This window comes from Muntiacus reevesi, chromosome 11 (genome assembly GCF_963930625.1).
Source record: "Muntiacus reevesi chromosome 11, mMunRee1.1, whole genome shotgun sequence".
NCBI classification, from domain to species: Eukaryota; Metazoa; Chordata; class Mammalia; order Artiodactyla; family Cervidae; genus Muntiacus; species Muntiacus reevesi.
The window spans coordinates 14,454,769-14,478,465 of NC_089259.1; the positions used below are offsets into that span (position 1 = coordinate 14,454,769).

The 23,697-nt window shown below is 46.5% G+C and overlaps 1 protein-coding gene across 1 annotated transcript in view; it reads right to left on the reverse strand.

Annotated features, from left to right (window-relative positions):
* Positions 1-1,355: 1,355 nt before the first annotated feature.
* The window catches only part of ERICH6B (glutamate rich 6B), a 54,330-nt gene continuing 31,988 nt past the window's right edge, over positions 1,356-23,697 (reverse strand). Inside the window, exons 5-9 of the mRNA XM_065902401.1 lie at positions 19,133-19,245; positions 12,526-12,611; positions 12,219-12,371; positions 2,975-3,200; positions 1,356-2,104 (exon numbers count right to left, since the gene is read on the reverse strand). Of these exons, the coding sequence (XP_065758473.1) occupies positions 1,778-2,104; positions 2,975-3,200; positions 12,219-12,371; positions 12,526-12,611; positions 19,133-19,245 (905 nt within the window). The 3' untranslated portion in view covers positions 1,356-1,777. The remainder of the gene's footprint in view (positions 2,105-2,974; positions 3,201-12,218; positions 12,372-12,525; positions 12,612-19,132; positions 19,246-23,697) is intronic.

A 23,697-nucleotide genomic window follows, 5' to 3' on the forward strand; every position in this document is an offset into this window, starting at 1 on the left:
CAGTCTCTGCATTAACGGGGTGAGTCACGCTTTTAGGCTTCTTGGGAAGAGCAGGACCAGGAGGAGGCACTGGCTGATGATCCTAAGCGCTCACAGCTGGGAAGCCCCACGCTGAGCACTTCCCCAGCGCCATCTGTTCTCCTCCTCTAGCTGCGAGCTGTGTTCTGTGGTTGCCCTCCTGTTACGGAGAAGGGAATGGAGTCCCAGAGGGGCTCCCTGCCTCAGCCGAGGTCTCACAGCTGGCATATGGCTGTGCCAAGACCCCCCACCAGGGCCGTCGGCTTCCAGGGCACGTGTGGGAGAAACGTCGGGGCTCTGAGACGTGGGCAGGCTTGGAGGATTTATTTGCTGCTGAGACTCGACCCCAGAGCTTCCATCTCCAGCACCTGGTAAGAGAAGGGGCCCCTGCCCACACCCAGTAAAGGTGTAAACCAACAAGCTCCCTAAATGTGGAGGTGGGCCCGTGACGCCTCGCTCCCCACATCGGTCACTGGCAGCACCCGTGGCTCACCACCCGGCAACAAGTAACTGTAGTTCTAGCTGATGATGCCACGTGCCAGTAAGATGTGTGAGTCAGAGGGAAGGTGACCGCATAGGGCCCGCTGCTACCGGCCCGACTGCCCTGGACCCACCCCAGGCGCACGGTTGTCAGGGTTTGGAGTGAGGATGGGACTTTGGTGAGGATCTGGCGGCAGGAGAGCCCAGCTGCAAAAGTAGGGTTTGTGTGTCTATTCACAGCAGGGATTGGCTAGTTGCTAGGCTGAGTCAGGAAGAAGGGGTTTCCCACACTCTCTTGGTTCAGGCTGCAGTTGGGGTCATTCTGGAAAGTCTGCAGTGTCTCAGGGACATAGAAAGGGCACGCTGTCTAGGACCACCCAGCTCCTGAACCCCCCTTTTCTAGGAACTACCCCTCCCCATGCTCCCATCAACTAGGAGCTATGGTTACAAGACGTAACCCCGCCCTCCCTACCACACTGGCTTGAACCAAGAGTGACCTAATCAAGCCAGGCCAATCAGAGACCACTGGAATCTTTGAGAAAGATCAGGAGACAAAGCCACACAAACTGAGATGACTAGAAAAGACTAGAAAACGCATCTGTGGAATAACACGAGCGTCGGTGAGTTGATGATGACAGTCCTGGCTCCGGAGGCCTCCCACACACCAGTCCTTTCTGGACCAGAGGCCCACTGCACCTTCCACCCAGATCACACGTTTCCCATTCTGCTTTACCTACTCAAGTTGGTGACTGTTACTGGGGACCAAAGGGGGCCCAGAGATTGAAGGGGCTTTGATTGTGGGTCCTTTTGGGCTTCTGGTTGGCCCCCAGTTGGGGGACTGGCTGCAGGCTGGTGCTCCTTTACTGAGTGTGTGTCCCTCTGCCTTGGCAGGGGCGGAAGAGGGGTGTTTGTGAGGCTACTGTTTCTAGACCCATTTTATAGGTGAGGAAACTAAGGCAGGAAACTACATGCCCAAGGTCACACAGTCAACAATGGGTGCAGCTAGGCTTTGAGATAGTCTGTGTCCTGAGTCAATCCAAGGACTAGAAAGAACTTCTGCATTCAAATAACCAGTAGAAGCAAGCAGGACAGGTGTTGACATGTATTCTCTGAAACAATTTGTTTCTGATACCCTCAGGGCACATGCTTAAGTCTTTTCTGTGCCCAGCCACAGATGCTGTCAGCCCCGTCTCTGCCCCCCACCCCCCAGAACTTTCCCCACCAAACCAAGGAGCTGTGATAGGTACCAAATTACAAACCAGCTGTCATGAGACATAGCCTAGGGCTTTGGGGGTTTCCTCGGGGGTTTCCTCGGGGCTTCTGACAACTCCACCTCCCCCAGACGTTCAGCATCTGCCAAAGCCCCTCTGGGACAAGTGGGTGACGGCTTGAGCTCGGTGGGGGTGACCTCCTGCTCGGACCTGTGTCGGCTTGTTGGCAAGATCTTGACGCAACGTATGAAGCTTTCCAAGTCGGGGATGGTCAGTAGCCTCAGGATCCCACTCATTTTCCCCAGAAGGACATGGATCTTCCGAGCCGTGGGACTGACTTCCATCTCCAGGATCGGTTTCTTTTTCATTTTGCTCAGCTCCTCCAGGGTAATGTACTGGGGGAATTCACAGAAGGCTGGGTGAGGATTAATGATGCCCGGACACTATGTGCCCCCCACGGCAGGACTGGGACCCTGTGGGCAGAGTCTTCCTGGATGCTTCCAGGACCGAGTCTCTCCAGGGCAAACCTGAGCGCCCAGTGCTGCCACCAGTGACCTTTCTGCTGCTTCCCCAAGACACTTGGCCCATGCCTCCGGACACACGGGCTACGGTGATCGGGTTGAGACCACATGCCAACCTGACCCCAAACCAAAGGCTGTGCCCTCCTGGGGGCGTCTGGCTGCTCCCCACGGGCTCCCTAGCACAGCAGGAGACTGAGCCCTGCCACCGCCAGGGGGGCCAGTGTCTGCCTGTGAGCCCCCCTCCATCTGGGGCTCCCTGAGGCCTGTCCAGGTCTTCCTGGGATGAGGATGTCAGTCTCCTCAGCTCTGAATCTCAGGGTGTTCGGATGTTGGCTGATTGCCTCTTTTTTGTTTACACTTATTTTTAATGGGAAGATAGTCGCTTTACAGTGTCGTGTTGGTTTCTGCCATGCAACGTGAATCGGCTGTCAGTGTCCCCTCCCTCTTGAACTTCCCACCCCTCTAGGAAATGATTGCCTTTGTACATGGTCACACGCCGTCCGTGAAGCTGGCCTGGTTTCCCGAGGGGCTGGGCTGGGGCAGAACATAGCCCGGACGCCGGGGCGGGGACCACCCCCAGCCCGCGGGGCCCCGCGCCCAGGAGCCCGCGGGGACCGTCCCCTGCCTGCGGGCACCACCTCCAGCCCGCGGGGCCTAGGAGGGGGCGGGGACCACCCCCAGCCCGCGGGGCCAGGGGCGGGCGGCTCCCCGCCTGGCAGACGAGGTGGGGAGTCAGGACCGAACCTTGAACTTGGTGCCCAGGTTTAAGCAAACGTGCTTCTCGCGGTGGGTGAAGTGGAAGAAGATCTTGTCCTGGCTCTTGATTTGTACCTCGACGTACCGGTTGATTTTCAAGGAGATGGGCTGGACGGGGGGCGCGTGCACGTGCAGGCTGAGATCCCACCAGTTCCAGGCCTTCTGGTACTCGTTTTTGGCGAAGTAGTAGCCCAGGTTTTGGCTCAGGCTCAACCTAGACCAAGAAGGCATCCGGCAGCCGTGGCGCTGGGCCCGGGGGAGGAGCGGGTGGGGGCACGGCCTCCCGCAGCGAGGCGGGCCGCCCTTCCCCCGCCCCCGCCCCGGAACCCAGGCTGGGCGCCGCCCTCCAGCCCCGGCCTGTCCAGTTCAGCCTCCTCCTGTGCCCCTGGCCCCTCACACCCAGTCGCTCCTTGACAGGACTGAAGTCTGGGTCATGTGTGCTTTTGCCCTCCTCAAGGCTTTGCCATGCTGTTCGCCCTCCCTGGAGAACGTCTTCCTTCCAGCCTGTGTGGTACAGTGGGTCCTAAGTCTCGGCTTAAATGTCACCTCCTCCGAGAAGCCCTTCTTGACCAGCCCCTCTGGGTCCCAGTATGACAATTCAGCCTCAGTTAGGTTCCTTCATATAATTTACTGATACACATTAATTCTCATTATTTGCTGTAATTAGATTCCATAAAGTTGCCTCAAACACGGAGTTAGCAAATAGTAAACCATTGCTTCCCAGGGAAAGAGGTGTGTGTGTGTGTATACATGATGGGGGCTTCCCAGGTGGCTTGGTGGTAAGAACCCGCCTGCCAATGCAGGAGACGCAGCAGACGCGCGGGTTCGATCCCTGGGTCGGGAAGATTCCCTGGAGGAGGAAATGGCAACTACGCCAGTATTCTTGCCTGGAGAATCCCATGGACAGAGGAGCCTGGCAGGCTATAATTCATGAGGTGGTAAAACAGTCAGACGTGACTGGGCAAGCGCCGCAGCAGCACAGACACGTGGATACACTCACATCCTAGAAACACTGAATCCTGGTTCCCACCGGCCCCAGGGCTGGACTTCCCATCACCACCTGACCTTCCCCTCCCGACTCCATCCTCTGTGTCCCGTGTTACGAGTGGCATCAAGAAAGAGCAGCTGGGAATGTGCGCAGCAGGCAACTCAGATTCTGCCCCGCGTCTGTGACTGAATGTGCTGTGTACACAGGCATCCTTCCCCTGGGAGCAGCGGCTCGCGTTTGCTAGTTCATGCCCTGGAGACTTGACAGAGCTGAACTATCTTGAACAATGAGAATCGGCCATCCTTGCTTCTCATCCGTCCTTCCCACTAACATGGAAACCTAATTGGAAGCCTGGAGCGCAGGGCTCCCATCCGTGTGGCTCCTGGGCGGATGCTGCCCCGCATGGCGCCTGGTGCCCTTGTAGCCGCTGTGGGCTAGTGTGGACTGGTGGGTTCCTCTCTCTCCCAGTCCGGGCCCTGCTCTCCTGCGAGCGTCCTCTCCTGGCATTTCAAGCCCATCATATATCCTCCTGCCCCGGCTTCTGCTTTTCACATCCCACCAGGTCTGTCCTGAGAACCGGTGCAGAAGATTTTCTTGGGAACAGAACACAGAAGGGGACAGAATCTGAGCCCTGGGCTAGTCAGGAGAAGGCAGGCTTTGGGGGAGCCTGAGTCCCTCAGATCACCTGCCAGGCGATGTCCAAGCTGTCCAGGGACTTTACGTTCGGTTCAGAGGGAGAAGCCGGCTCAGACCTGCTCAGGGCAGCCTCGGTCACCTTCAATAAGGAGGACTTCCGGTCACTCCCCAACACTAGGTCCTCCTGTTGCTTCCCACTGCCCATTGAGCCGAGTGCAAACTATTAAGTCCCTTCACCGTTGAGCCCAGCCTGTCAACCACACCCCTCTTCACCTAGACGAGAAGCTGTGATCCATGTAATGAATTTACAAAAACCTATAGATTGCTTTGGGTAGAATAGCCATTTTGACAATATTGATTCTTCCAATCCATGAACACGGTATGTTTCTCCATCTGTTTGTGTCCTCTTTGATTTCTTTCATCAATGTTTTATAGTTTTCTGTGTATAGGTCTTTTGTTTCTTTAGGTAGATATACTCCTAAGTATTTTATTCTTTTTGTTGCAATGGTGAATGGTATTGTTTCCTTAATTTCTCTTTCTGTTTTTTCATTGTTAGTATATAGGAATGCAAGGGATTTCTGTGTGTTAATTTTATATCCTGCAACTTTACTATATTCATTGATTAGCTCTAGTAATTTTCTGGAAGAGTCTTTAGGGTTTTCTATGTAGAGGGTCATGTTGTCTGCAAACAGCGAGAGTTTCACTTCTTCTTTTCCTATCTGGATTCCTTTTACGTCTTTTTCTGCTCTGATTGCTGTGGCCAAAACTTCCAACACTATGTTGAATAGCAGTGGTGAGAGTGGGCATCCTTGTCTTGTTCCTGATTTCAGAGGAAATGCTTTCAATTTTTCACCATTGAGGGTGATGCTTGCTGTGGGTTTGTCATATATAGCTTTTATTATGTTGAGGTATGTTCCTTCTATTCCTGCTTTCTGGAGAGTTTTAATCATAAATGAGTGTTGAATTTTGTCAAAGGCTTTCTCTGCATCTATTGAGATAATCATATGGTTTTTATCTTCCAATTTGTTAATGTGGTGTATTACGTTGATTGATTTGCAGATATTAAAGAATCCTTGCATTCCTGGGATAAAGTCCACTTGGTCATGGTGTATGATTTTTTTAATATGTTGTTGGATTCTGTTTGCTAGAATTTTGTTAAGGATTTTTGCATCTATGTTCATCAGTGATATTGGCCTGTAGTTTTCTTTTTTTGTGGCATCTTTGTCTGGTTTTGGAATTAGGGTGATGGTGGCCTCATAGAATGAGTTTGGAAGTTTACCTTCTGCAATTTTCTGGAAGAGTTTGAGTAAGATGGGTGTTAGCTCTTCTCTAAATTTTTGGTAGAATTCAGATGTTAAGCCATCTGGTCCTGGGCTTTTGTTTGCTGGAAGATTTTTGATTACAGTTTCGATTTCCTTGCTTGTGATGGTTCTGTTAAGATCTTCTATTTCTTCCTGGTTCAGTTTTGGAAAGTTATACTTTTCTAAGAATTTGTCCATTTCATTCAAGTTGTCCATTTTATTGGCATAGAGCTGCTGGTAGTAGTCTCTTATGATCCTTTGGATTTCAGTGTTGTCTGTTGTGATCTCACCCTTTTCATTTCTTATTTTGTTAATTTGGTTCTTCTCTCTTTGTTTCTTAATGAGTCTTGCTAATGGTTTGTCAATTTTGTTTATTTTTTCAAAAAACCAGCTTTTAGCTTTGTTGATTTTTGCTATGGTCTCTTTAGTTTCTTTTGCATTTATTTCTGCCCTAATTTTTAAGATTTCTTTCCTTCTGCTAACCCTGGGGTTCTTCATTTCTTCCTTCTCTAATTGCTTTAGGTGTAGAGTTAGGTTATTTATTTGGCTTTTTTCTTGTTTCTTGATGTAAGCCTGTAATGCTATGAACCTTCCCCTTAGCACTGCTTTTACAGTGTCCCATAGGTTTTGGGTTGTTGTGTTTTCATTTTCATTCGTTTCTATACATATTTTGATTTCTTTTTTGATTTCTTCTATGATTTGTTGGTTATTCAGAAGTGTGTTATTTAGCCTCCATATGTTTGAATTTTTAACAATTTTTTTCCCTGTAATTGAGATCTAATCTTACTGCACTGTGGTCAGAAAAGATGACTGGAATGATTTCAATTTTTTTGAATTTTTCAAGACCAGATTTATGGCCCAGGATGTGATCTATTCTGGAGAAGGTTCTGTGTGCACTTGAGAAAAAGGTGAAGTTGATTGTTTTGGGGTGAAATGTCCTATAGATATCAATATAGATTCAATGCAATCCCTATCAAGTTACCAACGATATTTTTCACAGAACTAGAACAAATAATTTCACAATTTGTATGGAAATACAAAAAACCTCGAATAGCCAAAGTAATCGTGAGAAAGAAGAATGGAACTGGAGGAATCAACCTGCCTGACTTCAGACTCTACTACAAAGCCACAGTCATCAAGACAGTATGGTACTGGCACAAAGACAGAAATATAGATCAATGGAACAGAATAGAAAGCCCAGAGATAAATCCACGAACCTATGGACACCTTATCTTTGACAAAGGAGGCAAGGATATACAATGGAAAAAAGACAATCTCTTTAACAAGTGGTGCTGGGAAAACTGGTCAACCACTTGTAAAAGAATGAAACTAGAACACTTTCTAACACCATACACAAAAATAAACTCAAAATGGATTAAAGATCTAAATGTAAGACCAGAAACTATAAAACTCCTAGAGGAGAACATAGGCAAAGCACTCTCCGACATAAATCACAGCAAGATCTTCTATGACCCACCTCCCAGAATATTGGAAATAAAAGCAAAAATAAACAAATGGGACCTAATGAAAATTAAAAGCTTTTGCACTACAAAGGAAACTATAAGTAAGGTGAAAAGACAGCCCTCAGATTGGGAGAAAATAATAGCAAATGAGGAAACAGACAAAGGATTAATCTCAAAAATATACAAGCAACTCCTGAAGCTCAATTCCAGAAAAATAAATGACCCAATCAAAAAATGGGCCAAAGAACTAAACAGACATTTCTCCAAAGAAGACATACAAATGGCTAACAAACACATGAAAAGATGCTCAACATCACTCATTATCAGAGAAATGCAAATCAAAACCACAATGAGGTACCATTACACGCCAGTCAGGATGGCTGCTATCCAAAAGTCTACAAGCAATAAATGCTGGAGAGGGTGTGGAGAAAAGGGAACCCTCTTACACTGTTGGTGGGAATGCAAACTAGTACAGCCACTATGGAAAACAGTGTGGAGATTTCTTAAAAAACTGGAAATAGAACTACCATATGACCACTTCTGGGCATTCACACTGAGGAATCCAGATCTGAAAGAGACACGTGCACCCCAATGTTCATCGCAGCACTGTTTATAATAGCCAGGACATGGAAGCAACCTAGATGCCCATCAGCAGATGAATGGATAAGGAAGCTGTGGTACATATACACCATGGAATATTACTCAGCCGTTAAAAAGAATTCATTTGAATCAGTTCTAATGAGATGGATGAAACTGGAGCCCATTATACAGAGTGAAGTAAGCCAGAAAGATAAAGAACATTACAGTATACTAACACATATATACGGAATTTAGAAAGATGGTAACGATGGCCCTATATGCAGGGCAGAAGAAGAGACGCAGAAGTACAGAACAGACTTTTGAACTCTGTGGGAGAAGGTGAGGGTGGGATGTTTCGAAAGAATAGCATGTATATTATCTGTGGTGAAACAGACCACCAGCCCAGGTGGGATGCATGAGTCAAGTGCTCGGGCCTGGTGGGCTGGGAAGACCCAGAGGAGTCGGGTGGAGAGGGAGGTGGGAGGGGGGATCGGGATGGGGAATACGTGTAACTCTATGGCTGATTCATATCAATGTATGACAAAACCCACTGAAAAATAAAAAATTAATAAAAAAAAATAAAAAAACCCCAGACTTTTGTTAAGCAATTATCCTCCAATTAAAAAAACAAGAAAAGACAAAACAACCTGGACTCTTGAGTCAGACTTTCCAGGTTCCTAGCCTGACTTGGTCACTTGCAAGCTGTGTGACTTTGGGCCAGTTTACTTAAAGTCTCTGTGCCTCAGCTTCAGTGGTAAAATGCAGATAATAACAGTATATTGCTCATAGGGTATTTGTGAGGATTTAGCACCTGCGGTCGCACAGAGTCGGATACGACTGAAGTGATTTAGCAGCAGCAGCAAGCACCTGTACCAAGAAGGCACATCTCCAGGCCCCAGCCCAGACAGACAGAATCGGAATCTTGAGGTCAGGGGCAGGGAACAGCCTTTCCCCAGCTCTTAGCACCACCCTTCCCCTTGGGTTTGGGTGTGTTGCCGTAAGATGTGGTTTCTCTTGCAAACTTTATTTGATAATTGAAAATAATGCTTTAGTTCAAGCCAAGTCAAAAATTCCATAAAACCTCTTTCCTGTGACTTTACGTATGACCTGGGGCAATAAACTCATCATTTTTTCTGTACCTAAGTTTCCTTATCAAGAAAATAAAAGCAGATTTTCCTCATGGTCTCTTCTGTCCCCAAAATTTAACGACATTTAGGAGAAGAGCCCCTACTGTGTGTAGCAGATACTGTTGGAGATGATAGCTTCTTGCCCCCATTTCTTGATGCTTCTTGTATGCAGTACTTCTTCCCAATTTTAGACATCAAATTCTTTCTTTTAAAAACACTTTTCTTGTTGACATACAGTAGATTTAAAATACTTGTGTTACACCGAGGAAACCAGAATTGAAAGAGACACGCGTACTCCAATGTTCATCGCAGCACTGTTTATAATAGCCAGGACATGGAAGCAACCTAGATGCGCATCAGCAGACGAATGGATAAGGAAGCTGTGGTACATATACACAATGGAATATTACTCAGGCATTAAAAAGAATTCATTTGAATCAGTTCTAATGAGGTGGATGAAACTGGAGCCTATTATACAGAGTGAAGTAAGTCAGAAAGAAAAACAACAATACAGTATATTAATGCATATATATGGAATTTAGAAAGATGGTATCAATGACCCTATATGAGACAGCAAAAGAGACACAGATGTATAGAACAGTCTTTTGGACTCTGTGGGAGAGGGTGAGGGTGGGATGATTTGAGAGAACGGCATTGAAACATGTATATTATCATATGTGAAACAGATCGCCAGTCCAGGTTCGATGCATGAGACAGGGCGCTCAGGGCTGGTGCACTGGGACGGCCCAAAGGGATGGTATGCAGAAGGAGGTGGGAGGGAGGTCAGGATGGGGGACACATGTACACCCATGACTGAGTCATGTCAATATATGCAAAATCCCCTACAATACTGTAAAGTAATTAGCCTCCAATTAAAATAAATAAGTTAAAAAAATAGTTAGTTTCAGGTATATAGCAAAGTGATTCAGTTTTATATACAGATTCTTTTCCATTATAGGTTATTAGAGATATTAAATATACTTCCTTGTGTTATACAGTACATCCTTGTTTATTTTATATACAGCAGTGTGTATCTGTTAATACAATATTCTTAATCTGTCCCTCCTTCCACCCTTTCCCCTTTGGTGACCATAAATTTGTTCTTTTTTTCTGTGAGTCTGTTTGTTTTGTAAATAAATTCATTTGTATTATTTTTTTTAGAATCCATATATAAGTGATATATAATATTTGTCTTTCTCTGACTTACTTCACTTAGTATGAGAACCTCTAGGCCCATGTATGTCGCTGCAAATGGAATTATTTCATTCTCTTCTGTGGTTGAGTAATATTCCACTGTGTATATATACAAATATATACATATACACACACACTACATCTTCTTTATCCATTCATCTGTGGATGGACTTCTTTTCAGATTAGAGTTTTCACCTTTTCTGGATATCTGACCAGGAGTGGGACTGCTGAATCATATGGCAGCTCTATTTTTAGATTTTTTAGGGAATCTCCATACTGTTTTCCATAGTGGCTGCACCAATTTATATCCCCACCAACAATGTAGGGGGCTCCCTTTTCTCCATACCCTCTCCAGCACTTATTTGTGGACTTTTTAATGATGGCTATTCTGACCGATGTGAGGTGATATCTCATTGTACTTTTGATTTGCATTTCTCTAATAATAAGTGATGTTGAGCATCTTTTCATGTGCCTGTTATCCTTCTGTATATCTTCTTTGAAATATCTATTTAAGTCTTCTGCCCATTTTTTTTTTTTTTTTTTTTTTTGGTTAGGTTGTTTGGTTTTTTATATTAAATTACATGAGCTGTTTGTATATTTGGGAAACTAAGCTCTTGTTGGTTGCATCATTTGCAAATATTTTCTCCCAGTCCTTGGGTCGTCTTTTCATTTTGCTTATGATTTCCTTTGCTGTGTAAAAGCTTTCAAGTTTGATTAGGCCCCATTTGTTAATTTTTCTTTAATTTCTTTTGCCTTGGGAGACTGCGCTAAATCTCCCAATATTCAGACCGATCTAAATATTGTGATGATTTATGTCAGAGAAGGTATTGCCTATGTTCTCTCCCAGGAATTTTGTGGTGTCATGTCTTACATTGAGGTCTTTAAGCCATTTCAAATTTATTTTTGTATATGGTGTGATGGTGTGCTATAACTTTGTTGATTTATATGAGGCTGTCCAGCTTTTCCAACACCACTTGCTGAATAGACTCTCTTCTCCATTGTATAGTCTTGCCTCCCTTGTTGAAGATTAATTGATTGTAGGTGTGTGGGTTTATTTCTGGACTCTCTGTTCAGTCCCAATGATCCATATATCAGCTTTTGTGCCAGGACCACACAGTTTTAATTACTGTAGCTTTGTAATATTATAGACATCAATTTCTATTCCCTCCAGGAAGAGCAGATACACCTGAGAACAAAGTAGTCAACTAGCAAATGGTGTTGAAAACCTCATAACAGGGAAAATATTCCTAAAAACCAAGGTCTGGAGGCTGAAAATATTTCTTTGGAATTAAAATTTGGCCTTAACTATCAAGAAGTATAAAGTTGGTTCAAAAGAATATGCATTCTCCACTTTGTGACCATAGAACAGAAGGCAAGGGAGAAATCCTGAAAAGATAGAGTTCTTACACCAAAGAGATGGAGAAAAATTCTAAAGTGACTGAATTACCTTGAATGGGTAAGATGAGGTTCCCTGCCATTACCAGAAAAGGGAACATAACAGTCAACGAAATTTTTAGAAGTTATGTTTTTAAAATACAATAAATGTACCTCCAGCGCACTCATCATACCTTTCTCTCTGCGGCACCTGGAACAGAGGGGGCACTGGGTCTTTCTAAGGCCATTCTCGTGAAGTTCGATTCTTAAGTGAGAGGAGACGAAACCCAAAGCTTACTCCAGCTTTTGAGTCTGTGATTGCTATGTCCTGGAGGCGAAGCAATGGTGCAAAAAGGCTGGGGCACCATCTGAGGTCAGGGACCTGTCTTACAGGCTCATCACGACACCCAGCTCCCCATGTGTGGGTTGGATGGTTGAATTCTAAGTGAATGAGCTAGAGAAAGAGAGGCTTACCCAGAAAGAGGACAGCTATGCAGACTGGGAATCAAAACCTTAATCACAGTGCTTCTCTGCAGTGAGGGGTGTTTGGGACTCACGCCCCAGGCTTACCAGATGTCTCCATTTTCATCATGGAAGGTGGCATGGCCAGAGTTGTTGATAAGGGCCCGGATGCACGTTTTTGCACTGTCTTCCAGAATGATGTACGTGAACTTGCTCTCTTTTATACTGAGGATGAGCATAGCCAGGTGTCCTGATGGGTAACTGGGAGATGGTTAAGGCACAAGTATTCCCTTGGGGTCCCCTGCAGAAGGCAGAAAGCCCTGCAGAGCGAGGCAGGCCCCAGTAAAACCCATGCACCGACCCCAAATCACAGACTTTTCTGGCATCGTATGTGTCCCTGTGTTCCAGTGGATACTATATCTGGCCTGATCCATCAGGAAAGAGAATTTGGAAGATAATCTCATCGGGGTAGAGAATTATTTTTCCATCACCTTGAAGTACCTAGGGAGAAGAGAGAAACCTGTGTTGTCACCAGAAGGCTCGACATCAGTCTACTTACTCTCTGATTCCTGCATGCCACCCACCCATCACTTCCCCACCCATCACCACCACCAACTTGCTGGGGATTCCAGAAGGGAACCTTCGAAGGGGCTTGGTTTACCTGTTTTGGTGTTGAGGAAGCTGAAATGGACCACTCTGTGTTTGTGTGTGCAGATTTTAAACTATCATTTCAATCTAATGATTATCAGTTATATTAATTTCATAGGGCTACCATAGCAAAGTACTGGGCAATTTTAAATTGTAGAAAGTTATTCTTTCACAGCCGTGGAGGTCAGAAGTCTAAAATCAAGGGGTCACAAGGGTCAGCTCTTTCTAGAGGCTCAGAGGAAAAATCTGTTCCATGCTTTCTCCTAGCTTTGGTGATGACCTGCGGTCCTTCTTCCTTGGTTTGTGTATGCAGGGTTCCGACATCCGGTTCCATCTTCCCTGAGACTTGGTGTCTTCACTGTCCTTCATAAGGACACCAGTCATACTGGGTTAGGGGTCCACCCTACTCTGGTATGACCTCATCTGAACTAATTACCAATTTTCCAAACAATGTCATAATCTGAGTCAGTGGGGTTTAGGATTTAAATGTATCTACTTTGAAGGGAGGCACAGTTTCACTGATAACATTAGTATATTCAGGTATTGTATCTCTGTTTGAATCAGTTTTAGTGAGTTATATTTTTCTAGGAAATTGTTTATTTTATGTAAATTTTCAAATTTATTGTCATAAAATTTTGTGATATAATATTTTCAAAAACCCTCTACTGTCTCTAAGTTGGGCTTCCCAGGTGGCTCAGTGGTAAAGAATCCGCCTGCCAATGCAGGAGATGTAGGAGACGTGGGTTTGATCCTTGGGTCGAGAAGATTCCCTGGAGGAGGAATTGGCAACCCACTCCAGTGTTCTCACCTGGAGAATCCCATGGACAGAGAAGCCTGAAGGGCTACAGTCCACGGGATTGCAGAGTCGGACATGACTGAGCATGCACACATGCACGTCTCTTAGTCATGTTCTTGTCCTCATTCTTTAGAGTATAAATATGTTTTCTTTTTTCCGGATCATTTGCCTAGAGATTTGCTAATTTTACTTATTTTTTTCAAAGACCCAGCCTTTTGGTTTGCTCATTCTAATATTTTTTTATTTTCCAGTGTATCAATTTTTGTTCCCAGCATTATTTTCTCCATATGGCTGCTTTCTGTGGGTTTTCTATGTTAGACTATGTATTTTTCTTCTAATTCCTTGAATTGAACATTGAGCTCATTGATTTCTATCTTGCTGCTGCTTCACGACCCTCTTCCTCCTCCTCTTCTTTAAGATAGGCATTTAAAGCTATAACATTTCTCTCAAAATTTTAGCTCTTTCCTCCAAGTGTAGATACTCACCTTTCATTTCATTCTGAGTATTTAAAAATTTCCAGTATGCTTTCCTCTTTGACACACAGGTTATTTACAGGTGTGTTTTTGACTTTGCAAATGTACGAGTTGCTTTCGGCTATGTTGCTAATATTACCAATTAAAATCCATAGGGTTGGGACTTCCCAGGTGGTCCAGTGGTTAAGAACTGGCCTTCCAATGCCGGTGATGGTGGTCCCGTGGTTAAGAACCCACCTTCCAATGCTGGGAAGGCAGGTTCAATCCCTGGTCAGGGAACTAGGATTCCACGTCGCCCAGGGCAATTAGGCCTGCACAATTCAACTAAGACCCAACACAGCCAAAAATTTATATAGAAATACTAAAAACAATCCTCAGGGGTGAGAGAGCAGAGTACAGATGATATCACCTCCATCTTTGGCTGTGCTGGGTCTCACTTGCGGCATGTTGGATGCAGTTCCCTGACCGGGATTGGACCCTGGCCCCCCGCCTTGGCAGTGAGGGGGAGTCTTGGCCACAGGACCACCAGGGAAGTCCTGGTATCAGCTCTTTGGTGCTTGCCAAGTGTTCTGTGGTTAAATGTGTCAGCACTTACTGTAGCTACTTCACTCGTGCCTGAGAAGGATGTGTGTCCTCCAGGGGCCTCGAGTCCCCATCAGACGTTAAAATGCAAGCCTTTTCTCCCGCTTCCCACACCCGGCTCACTCTCACTATCCGCATTTTCCAGGTTCTGTTTCTGGTGTCACCCCCTTCCTTTCTTATGCACTCTTCTATGGGTGTTCATGCCAGTCGTGTCCTCCTCTTTGCTACCCCATGGACTGTAGCTGGCCAGGCTCCCCTGCTCATGGGATTTTCCAGGCAAGAATACTGGAGTGGATCGCCATTTCCTTCTCCAATATACTCTTATATACTCTAGATTTAAATACTGTACATATATACTTCTGCATTTACATACTATCCATTTAAAATGACATTTTTTTTTACATTTTATTCTTCTCCAATATACTCTTATGTACTCTAGATTTAAATACTGTACATATATACTTCTGCATTTACATACTATCCATTTAAAATGACATTTTTTTTTACATTTTATTCTTCTCCAATATACTCTTATATACTCTAGATTTAAATACTGTACATATATACTTCTGCATTTACATACTATCCATTTAAAATGACATTTTTTTTTACATTTTATTTAAATTTCCCAGGTGTTTGTAGCAGGATGCCTTTTCCCGTCATGTTTTATCCTGCATTACTCTAACTAGGTGTCAGATCTGTGGTTTTCAAGCTCTTACTTTTAATGACGGAAGAATCCTTCACTCAAGAGAGCTCACTGCAGAGTGCCCAAATCTGAGACAATGAAAGAAGGTGCAGCTGGTTGACGAGGAGCTGCTGTGGGCTCCGCAGGGCGTGGCCTCCAATGCCCGGGGAACGCTCCACCAGGGGATGAAGATCCTGCAACTGACTCTGACCCTACAGCAGCGTTTGCGCTCAGCACGGGACTTCCACAACACAGTGACCCCAGAGGAGGCGCTATCATTTTCCCCGTTTAAGAGAGGCGTTCCACTAGGGGGCACTAGTGGCAAAGAATTCGCCTGCCAAGGCAGGAGACACAGGAGATGCCGGTTTGATCCCTAGGATGGGGGAGATCCCATGGAATAAGAAATGGCAACCAGCTCCAGTATTCTTGCCAGGAAAATCCCATAAACAGAGGAGCCTGGCGGGCTACAGTCCATGGGGTTGCAAAGAGTCAGACATGACCGAGCGACCTACACAAGGCTATCCAATGAAAGGGGAGCCAGACTCCCACAGTCTGTCCCTGCCACCCCCCAGCCAGCAGGCTCATCCTTGGAAACGCACCACCTGCAGCCATTAAGCTCCCAGCCACCTCGCACATTTACTCTACAAACCACTGCCCCCTCTCTTTTTTTACCCTAAAGAAAGCACTTTATAAGGTCATCTATGGTTGGTTTCTTCCTGAGAACCGGTAAGAAGCTTCTAGATTTTGCTCACGGGGGAGGACTTTCTATTTTAGGTCTTATTTTCAAAAACCACCTGAAGCCAGAATTTCTTAATACACTTTCTTTTCATCAAATTCACTTGTCATGGAATGACATTTTCCTAAAAACAAGAAGCCACGGGCAAAGAAAAATCCCTGACACAGAGATAGAGTCGTTCCATTTTCCCTCACTGGGAAATATATCACACAAAGCCCAAAGGATGAATCTAATAATTCTGGCCTGAGCAACTGAGAAAAAGCTGTATTATCACTTAGTAAATTGGACCACACTTGAGACTCCTAGGAACTAACATTTATGTAACATCATGCAGGTTTTAAAGCACCTCTGCATATAATGTGGACTTAGCTTCTTCCAACAATTTTGTGGGATAAGTATGGTCTTATTATCTTCACTTTACAGTTCAAGAAAGCGAGACCCAGAAAAACATACATGACGGTCTTAAGCACAGAGGTTGTGTTATTAGTCAGGGCTACTTAAAAAATATGCCCAGTCAGTCAGCTTCTCACCACCTCCGCCACCAGCCTAGTAGAGATGCACGTCATCTCTCACCTGAACTTTCTGCCTTTACTCTTGCCCCCTTAAGCCTGTTCTCCATAGGGCAGACAGAAAGATTCTTCTAGAGCTTAAGCCAGATGATGTTACCCCTGCTCTGGCCCCTCCAGTGGCTCCATGGCATCCTTTGGATAAAACCATGACCCCCAAGGCTCTACCTGACCTAGACACTGAGCTCATTTCCCATGCCTTTCTCTCTTGCTCACCGCCGTCCTCGAGGCTCAGGGCCTCAGGGCCTCTGCATGTGTGAGCTCTGCCTAGGACACTCCTCCTCCAAGTCTCTAGGGGCTCGCTCCCTCTTTCCATTCCTGCCTAGACTCAAATGGCACATCTGCAATTGCACTAAAAGCATGACAGTTACTCCTTTCTCAGCCCAGCAACTCTAGAGCCCCCCATCCTGCTTTCCTTCCTGCGGCACCTAATAACACCTGCCTTGGCACTGAACAGAATTTTGTGCGTTGACTGTTCAGTTGCTCAGTCGTGTCCGACTCTTTGCCACCCCATGGACCCCAGCATGCCAGGCCCCGTCCATCACCAACTCCCGGAGTTTACCCAAACTCATGTCTATTGAGTCGGAGATGCCATCCAACCATCTCATCCTCCGTCTCGTGGACTGTGTGTTCAACTAAAACGTAAGTTCCATGGCTCCCAAGGTTGGTTTGTTCACTCTTGTAGCTCCAGCACCTAGAAGAGGGCCTGGGGCATTGTGCATTCTAGTATATATTTACAGAAAGCAGAGAGTCTATCACATCTTCCTACTTCCCCCTTCAGTGCCTTTTTTTTGAACTCTGGATCTTATTAGCTCATGTGACTAACTGAGACTAGGTCTCACTTATGTCTTTATAGTGTCCATCTTTATACATATACCATGTGATTGGTTTTACAGATAGGCTTTATTTTTTAGAGCAGGTCACAGCAAAATTGAGTAGAAAATACAGAGATTTCTCATAAATTCTCTGCACCCCCACACACGTGTAGCCTCCCCCCACTGTCAACATCCCACACCACGGTGTACATTTATACAAAGAATCTACACTGCACATCACCATTACCCAGACTCCATAGTTTACCCTGGGGTTCACTCCTGGTATTCTACATTCTGTGGGTTTATACAAATATCTAATGACATATTGTCTTCCCTGTTGGCTCTGCTGTAAAGAATCCACCTGCAAACGCAGGAGACACAGGTTCGATCCCTGCGTCGGGAAGATCCCCTGAAGAGGGAAATGGCAACCCACTCCAGTATTCTTGCCTGGAGAATTCCATGGACAGAGCAGCCTGGTGGGCTACCATCCATGGGGCCTCAAAGGGTCAGACATGGCTTAGTGACTAAACAGAGATAATAATGACATTTATCTACTGTTACAATACAGTACAGAATGTATGCATGGCCCTAAAAACCATCTCATCCTCTGTCGTCCCCTTCTCTTCCTGCCTTCAATCTTTCCTAGCATCAGGGTGTTTTCAAATGAGTCATTTCTTCCCATCAGGTGGCCAAAGTATTGGAGTTTCAGCTTCAGCATCAGTCCTTCCAATGAACACCCAGGACTGATCTCCTTTAGGATGGACTGGTTGGATCTCCTTGCAGTCCAAGGCACTCTCAAGAGTCTTCTCCAACACCACAGTTCAAAAGCATCAATTCTTCAGCCCTCAGCTTTCTTTATAGTACAACTCTCACATCCATACATGACTATTGGAAAAACCATAGCTTTGACTAGACGGACTTTTGTCAGTAATGTCTCTGCTTTTTAATATGCTGTCTAGGTTGGTCATAGCTTTTCTTCCAAGGAGCAAGCATCTTTTAATTTCATGGCTGCAGTCACCATTTGCAGAGATTTTGGAGCACAAGAAAATAAAGTCTGCCACAATTTCAATTGTTTTCCCATCTATTTGCCATGAAGTGATGGGACCAGATGCCATGATCTTAGTTTTCTGAATGTCAAGCTTTAAGCCAACTTTCTCACTTTCCTCTTTCACTTTCATCAAGAGATTCTTCAGTTCCTCTTCACTTTCTGCCATAAGGATGGTGTCATCTGCATATCTGAGGTTATTGATGGTTCTCTCAGCAATCTGGATTCCAGCTTGTGCTTCATCCAGCCCGGCATTTCTCATGATGTACTCTGCATATAAGTTAAATAAGCAGGGTGACAATATACATCCTTGACATACTCCTTTCCCAATATGGAACCAGTCTGTTGTTCCATGTCTGATGCTAACTGTTGCTTCTTGACCTGCATACAGATTTCTCAGGAGGCAGGTAAGGTGTTCTGGTATTCCCATCTCTTTCAGAATTTTCCATAGTTTGTTGTGATCCACACCATCAAAGTCTGTGGCATAGTCAATAAAGCAGGAATAGATGTTTTTCTGGAGATCTTTTGCTTTTTTGATGATCCAATGGATGTTGGCAAATTTGATCTCTGGTTCCTCTGCCTTTTCTAAATCCAGTAAATCCCCACCCGCACCGCCAAACAAACAAACAAACAAACCCTGGACAAAATGCAAACGCCAGGGCACTGCCACAATTACCTTAATCTTGCTGTTGATCCAGTCCATATCTAGGTCTAACGTCTTCGTACGGCGAACAACACGACGATGTTTCTTGACTTCTTTCTCTGGCTCCACCTCCTCCTCCTCCTCGTCTTGTAGTGGTATATTACGTAAGTGAAACGTGAAAGTGCTCTCTGCAGTCCTTTGGGTATATAAGGCTTTGGTAGAAAAGAGAAAGAAAACTTAGATCTCTTTCTCTTGAGGAACCCAAAGAGAGTTTGAGGATTTGGGATATCGGCCATATTTCCCCAAGCTCTCTCATTTTTCCCCATTCATTCTTTCATTTCACACACAATCATTAAGGGCCTGTGAGGTGCCGGCTCAGTGTCAGATGCCCGACACCACGGTGAACACCACCCAGTCCAGACTTGGGGATGTGAGGGGTGACATACCAGCTGCGTGCCAATAACAAGTGAGGCTGCTGAGTCTGGTAATTTAAAAAACAGGCTAAAGTGGGAGTCATAAAAAAAAGGAAACATACCTTAAACATGCTATTTTAACTTAAAACACAAATGAATACTAACACTATTTTAAAATTGTATCTTTAATTGGAGGACGTTGCTTTCCAATGTTGTTAGTTTCTGCTGTCCAACAAAGTGAATCGGCTGTATGTATACACGTGTTCCCTCCCTGCTGAGCCTCCCGTGGGCATCCCAGCGCTCTAGGTCACCGCAGAGCGCCCCTCCCCGCTGAGCCTCCCGCGGCGTCCCAGCGCTCTAGGTCGTCGCAGAGTGCTGAGCTGAGCTTGCTGTGCTGTGTTAGCAGGTTCCCACTAGCGAGCTATCTTCTGCATGGTGTGTTAGCAGGACTGTGTGGGCACGTTTGCTCAAAGCCCATTCATAATTTATTACTTATAACTTTCAATTTTGGCAATTTCCACATAGTCTTGAGTGCAGGATTGTAGACTTGAAAACAAAAAAGAAAAAAAAAAAAACTTCTGTTTATCCCCCAGCCTTTTGTGTATGTTTGGTGCACGCCTAGTTCTAAGCAGTATTTGTAAAACTACTTTCTTATTGCTGCTGCTGCTAAGTCTCTTCACTCGTGTCCGACTCTGCAACCCCATAGAGGGCAGCCCACCAGGCTCCCCCATCCCTGGGATTCTCCAGGCAAGAACCCTGGAGTGGGTTGCCATTTCCTTCTCCAATGCATGAAAGTGAAAAGTGAAAATTGAAAGCGAAGCCGCTCAGTAGTGTCCGACTTGCAGCGACCACAGGGACTGCAGCCTAGCAGGCTCCTCCATCCATGGGATTTTCCAGGCAAGGGTACTGGAGTGGGTTGCCATTGCCTTCTCCAACGTTCTTATTGAGTCTTCTCAAAAGCATTCCACTTAGTTTTCACAGCAGCATCAAGTTTCTTTTTAATCTTCGTTTTGGCCCATTTTTATAACTATTGAATTTTGGAGTAAGCTAGCAAGGACTCTTCCCCGGGGGTTGATCACCAGGGGGCGCCGCCGTGGGAGGCGCGCCATCGGTATCAGCCAGGATGCTGTTCCCCGCAAGGGGGCCGCTCCCTCCCCAACTAGATTTGGGGGAGGTCAGTTAAGAGAGCTTGGTTGTCCCACCACTGAGGCCAGCACAGCGTTGGAGGAGGTGTTGGAGAGGACGTGACAGCTTGTTGACCCGGGAGCTGGACGGGGCATGGAAGTCTCCCCGCCCCCTTCCCGGTCCTTGGCATGTACGTTCTGCCCACGCTTCCCACACTGGGAAGCCTTTGCAAGGATGCAGCCTCTCGGGCACTGTGTTGTTGAGCTCACCTGGACGGATACATGCCTGAAGCCAGGTAAGGCCTCCATTTAAACGTTAAGATTCTGGCTGGTGGAGGTGGACCTCGACAAGTCTTGTGCCGCCGGAGACATGCGCATGTCGGGTGTAAGTTGTCTTTGCTTTTTAAGCCCGCCGCCTACAGCGTGGGGTGGACTGCCTCTCAGGTCTTCTCTTGCTCTCTGCTGCTGCTTGTTGCTGCTGCTAAGTCACTCAGTTGTGTCCAACTCTTTGCGACCCCAGGGGCTGCGGAACTGTCCTTCACTGCCTCCTGGAGTTTACTCAGACTCCTGTCCATGGAGTTGGTGATGCTATCTTATGGGGGCTGATTTAGAATTTCACCCCAGGAACTCTGAGGTTGCCAACACAGAGGGCAAGGTGCCATCGGAGCTCACAGGGACCCTATCCAGGCCTGGAGGTTGTGCACAGAGTGGAAATTGTCTCTAGTTTGCCAGGTGGAATTCCTAGCATAAGGGCTGCGTGGTTGAAGGCTAGCATGAGACCGGCTTAGTATTAACGGGTGACTGTGGAGAGATAGGCAGGGCTAGGTCGCTCCTTTATTCACGCACTCAGGAAATATCCATTGTGTTCACATATGCCGCAAGCTGTCCTAGGTACCGGGGCTGGCACCCTGCCTGCTGCTCGTTCTAGTAGGGGAGATGGACGCTACACAAGAGAACAGGTGAAAACTTCACCTGCTGGTGGCTAGGCGTGCCCTGAAGAATGATTGTATGTGTGTGTGCGCACTGGTTTGTAAAGGGTAGCCAAAGCAGCAGTTTCTGAGAAGGTGACTTTTAAGCAGAGACCTGAATAAAGTGAGGGAGCGAGTCACAAGGATATTGGCGTGCAGAGTCCTGTAGCCAGAGGACCGCATGTCCAAAGGCCCTGTGGCAGGGAGGCCTGCTCGTGTGGTGAATAACAGAAAGGCCAGTGTGTCTGGCATGGGCAAGAGCGAGGGCCTTTGAAGCCACGTGGGGAAAATGTGCAATTTTCCTGGAGGTGGTGGAGGGCCAGGGAAGTGTTTTAAAAAGATTTTGCTGGAAAGAATGTGAAGAAAGGACTGAGGAAGGACAGGATGGGTCAGGGACTCTGGGGCAATGAAGGTGTCTGAGGTGGTGTTGGTGATGTCGGAGAGGTGTGGGGGGTGGGCCTGGGGAGAGAACACGGCCGTGTGCCCCTGAGGAATGGAAGGAGGCCGCTCCTTAGACCTCATAGAGGAGCTTGTCCTCAGGGAGGTGAGGAGAGAGAGGTGGGCGGGGGCAGAGTCGATGAAAGCGCTTTGTGAGCGGTTTGGATGCGGGCCTCAGTCTCCCTCGGGGGAGCCCTCTTCCAGTGCTTCCGTCCAGAGTGGAGGCGATTTGTCCAGGGGGGAGGCGGATGTGAGCCCAGCTGCTCTTCCTGAGGGTCAGTCAGAGAGGAACAGAGAGCCTTCCTGAAGTGGTCACGGTAACAGGGGACACGGATATGCTCATTCTTTTCCCCTGTCAGAAGGCGAGAATCACAGATTTCCTGGTTTGTGCTGTATAACCAGCTCTGTCTTTAATAGGGGGAGGTGTCAGGCTGCCTGTCTGAGCCTCAGTTTCCTTAAAGTGGGGTCGGGCTGGCTGCAGAGACCCATTAGGTTCCTCTGAAGTGATGCTGCTTGGAGGCCGCTGCCTGGAGACGGGCCACAGGCCTGTGTCCTTCACACGGGGAGCTTTGGGGTCTGGTGGCTCATGACACGAGCTGTGTAGTAGCTCCCACTACTTTTCACCCACAGGAGAGGCTATCTAATTTCAAAATGCAGGTATCCTTGTTTTAAAATTACTCAAGATTTCAGGGACTTCCCTGGTGGTCCAGTGGTTAAGACGCTACACTCCCAGTTGCAGGGTGCATGGGTTTGATCCCTGGTCAGGGAACTAGAACCCCACATGTTAGGCAACCAAAATAAATTAATGAAGGATTTCAAGACAGTGGCAGCCGAGCATTAAAAGCAAGGACAGGGCCCCCAAGGGGGGCTTGCGTCCCTGCACAGCTCACATGCCTGCGAAGCCATCCTTGGCTTGGAAATCGGCGTGTTCAGAGACAAGGGGCTGCCTGCAGCAGTCATTCTATAGGAGTTAGGTCAGGGGCATATACTTACTGGTATGGGGATGGGAACACTTCCTGAGAGCGAATCGGGGCTTTGTCCTGGCTCAGCAAGAAAAAGCATGTGATGGATGAGGTGTGTCAGCTGTGGCTGTCGTTGCCAATTCTAGGTCAGTGGGATCTGGTCATCTGAAAGATGTTCCAGCTGGTGGTTTGGAGTTTCTGAATTAAGTAGCCGGGTAGCTTAGGTTCTTGGCTCAGACTTTTTGATGAGACCCCCAAAGCTGGCAAAGTCCATGACTGGCAAGTCTTAGCAGCTGGACCTCCAATGCCTTTCAGTTCAGTTCAGTCGCTCAGTCGTGTCCGACTCTTTGTGACCCCATGGACTGCAGCATGCCAGGCCTCCCTGTCCATCACCAACTCCCGGAGTTTACTCAAACTTATGTCCGTTGAGTCAGTGATGCCATCCAACCATCTCATCCTCTGTCGTCCCCTTCTCCTCCCACCTTCAATCTTTCCCAGCATCAGGGTGTTTTCAAATGAGTCAGTTTTTCTCATCAGGTGGCCAAAGTATTGGAGTTTCAGCTTCAGTCCTTCCAGTGAATGTTCAGGACTGATTTCCTTTAGGATGCCTTTAGTATCTGGTAAAGGGGCTATTTCTTTCTTCAACTTTGTGTTAATGAGTTTTTAGAACCTCCCCCAGTACAGGGTAGGTGC